We start from the raw sequence: 1,818 nt of genomic DNA on the forward strand, positions 1-1,818 counted from the left end.
TGCGAAATGAAATCTGTTTAGACTACAAGTTTCTCTTTCCAATTAGATACAAGTCATGCAAGACTCTTACGGAAAACACCAGCTGACTTTGTGCACGTGTTAGCTAATGCTGATCTGGATGGGGCACGTGTTAAAGGCTACCTTGCACGAAAAAGGCGTTGCATCATAAAACCAAAATTGCCAGAAGGCTGTTTCGCTAAATAAAGTGCGCATTTATAATAATGTAATGTGGGTGTTGCAGGTTAGAAAAGACCAAACATCCGTAAAACAGGGTTTAAAAGACACCTTGGCAATGAAAACAACTATACGTAATTGAATTGTCTCAAATTGTCTCAGCAGTTTCATGCACCTCTCAGATCGCCTCGATTTACCAGCATTTTTATGGATACTTAACAGAACAGATTGAAGCAAATCACAGCCCGGTACGTATTATTTAAAAGCAGCAGTCCATCCCTTCTTGTTGTTCCTCGCCGAAATTGTTTCCAGTGATAAAAACTATGGAAGCGACTCAAAGGTGGAATACAGTCTTCATTGTCATCGAGTTTGTGGTTTGCCTCTTGGGATTTTTGTTCAACGGGCTAGTAATTCTGACTATTTGCAAGAATATCTCTCGCCTCTCTCCATCGAGCTATCTTATCCTTAGCATTGCGGTGAGCGATTTTCTTTCCTGTTCGATAGCTTTTCCATTCTCTATCGCTGCATACTTCCAGGGGGGATGGCCATACGCTTCTATTGGATGCAAGGCTCACGCCTTCATGGTATTTCTCTTTGCACTTGTCTCCATAACTCACCTGGCTATTATTTCAGCTGGAAAGTACTTGACAATCAGCCACTCTCTGACTAGACAGTTTTATTTTGGCAAGAATCAAATACTTTTTGCCATATTGGCCGCTTGGATTTACTCGTTTGGCTTCAGTCTGGCACCTCTGGTAGGATGGTCAAGATACGGCCTTGAAGGAACCAATGCAACTTGTTCGATAGTGTGGGATTCGACACTACCAGGCGATAAAGCATATTTTGGAGTGATTTTTGTTGCTTGTTACTTTTTGCCTATGGGTGTTATCACGTTTTGCTATTATAAGATTCACATGATTTCCAAAAACATTGTAGGGAATGCAAGGGCCCAAATGGGAGGACATATTGCAATGACGATGACACAAGCTCTTGCAAAAAGGCATCGAAAATCAGCTTTGTATTTTTTAATCGTCATAGTGGCTTATATGCTATCGTGGACTCCATACGCTATAGTGTCACTGCTTGTTGTTGTAGTCGGAAAAAGGGTAAATGCTGTTGCAACCAGTGCGTGCAGCGTGTTTGCAAAAACTTCTTTTATGATGAACCCAATACTGTATGCGATCTTCTTTCAGAAGTTTAGGCGACAGATGGTTATTATAAATCCCATAACCATTGGACAAAATCAAGAGGTAAGACCCGTCAATGCTCCCTCTCACTCACAACCATTTGCACTTTAACAACGGAATCAACATGTAAATAGGTCGTCAACTACAGTTTCAGTCCTTATGACTTACAGCTTCATTCGAGAAAGAATATTCTAGCCTTCTCCCAACATTGCCCTGCTTGATTGTAAAATTGTGTACTTTTTTGTGGCTTTGGACGATAATAACTTCCTATTCTGGCACCAGTTTTTTCAAAACACTGCACAAATTGGATTTACACTAAATTTACTCAGTGCAAATTTGGTGCAAAAAAGTGCAAACTAAGGTTAAATAAAGGGCAAAGATGGTAAATACCGCATTTGCTTTAAAATTTACACCCCCATGTAAACTGGCAAGCAAATGCGCTATTTACCATCTTTGC

General features: G+C 40.4%; 1 protein-coding gene across 1 annotated transcript; it reads left to right on the forward strand.

Moving 5' to 3' along the window:
• The first annotated feature begins 497 nt into the window (after window positions 1-497).
• Window positions 498-1,472, forward strand: LOC140947207 (melanopsin-like). Its single transcript, XM_073396269.1, has one exon. The coding sequence runs from the start codon at window positions 498-500 to the stop codon at window positions 1,470-1,472; it is 975 nt and encodes a 324-aa protein (XP_073252370.1).
• Window positions 1,473-1,818: the final 346 nt, after the last annotated feature.

The sequence above is a fragment of the Porites lutea genome, chromosome 9, assembly GCF_958299795.1.
Source record: "Porites lutea chromosome 9, jaPorLute2.1, whole genome shotgun sequence".
NCBI lineage: Eukaryota > Metazoa > Cnidaria > Anthozoa > Scleractinia > Poritidae > Porites > Porites lutea.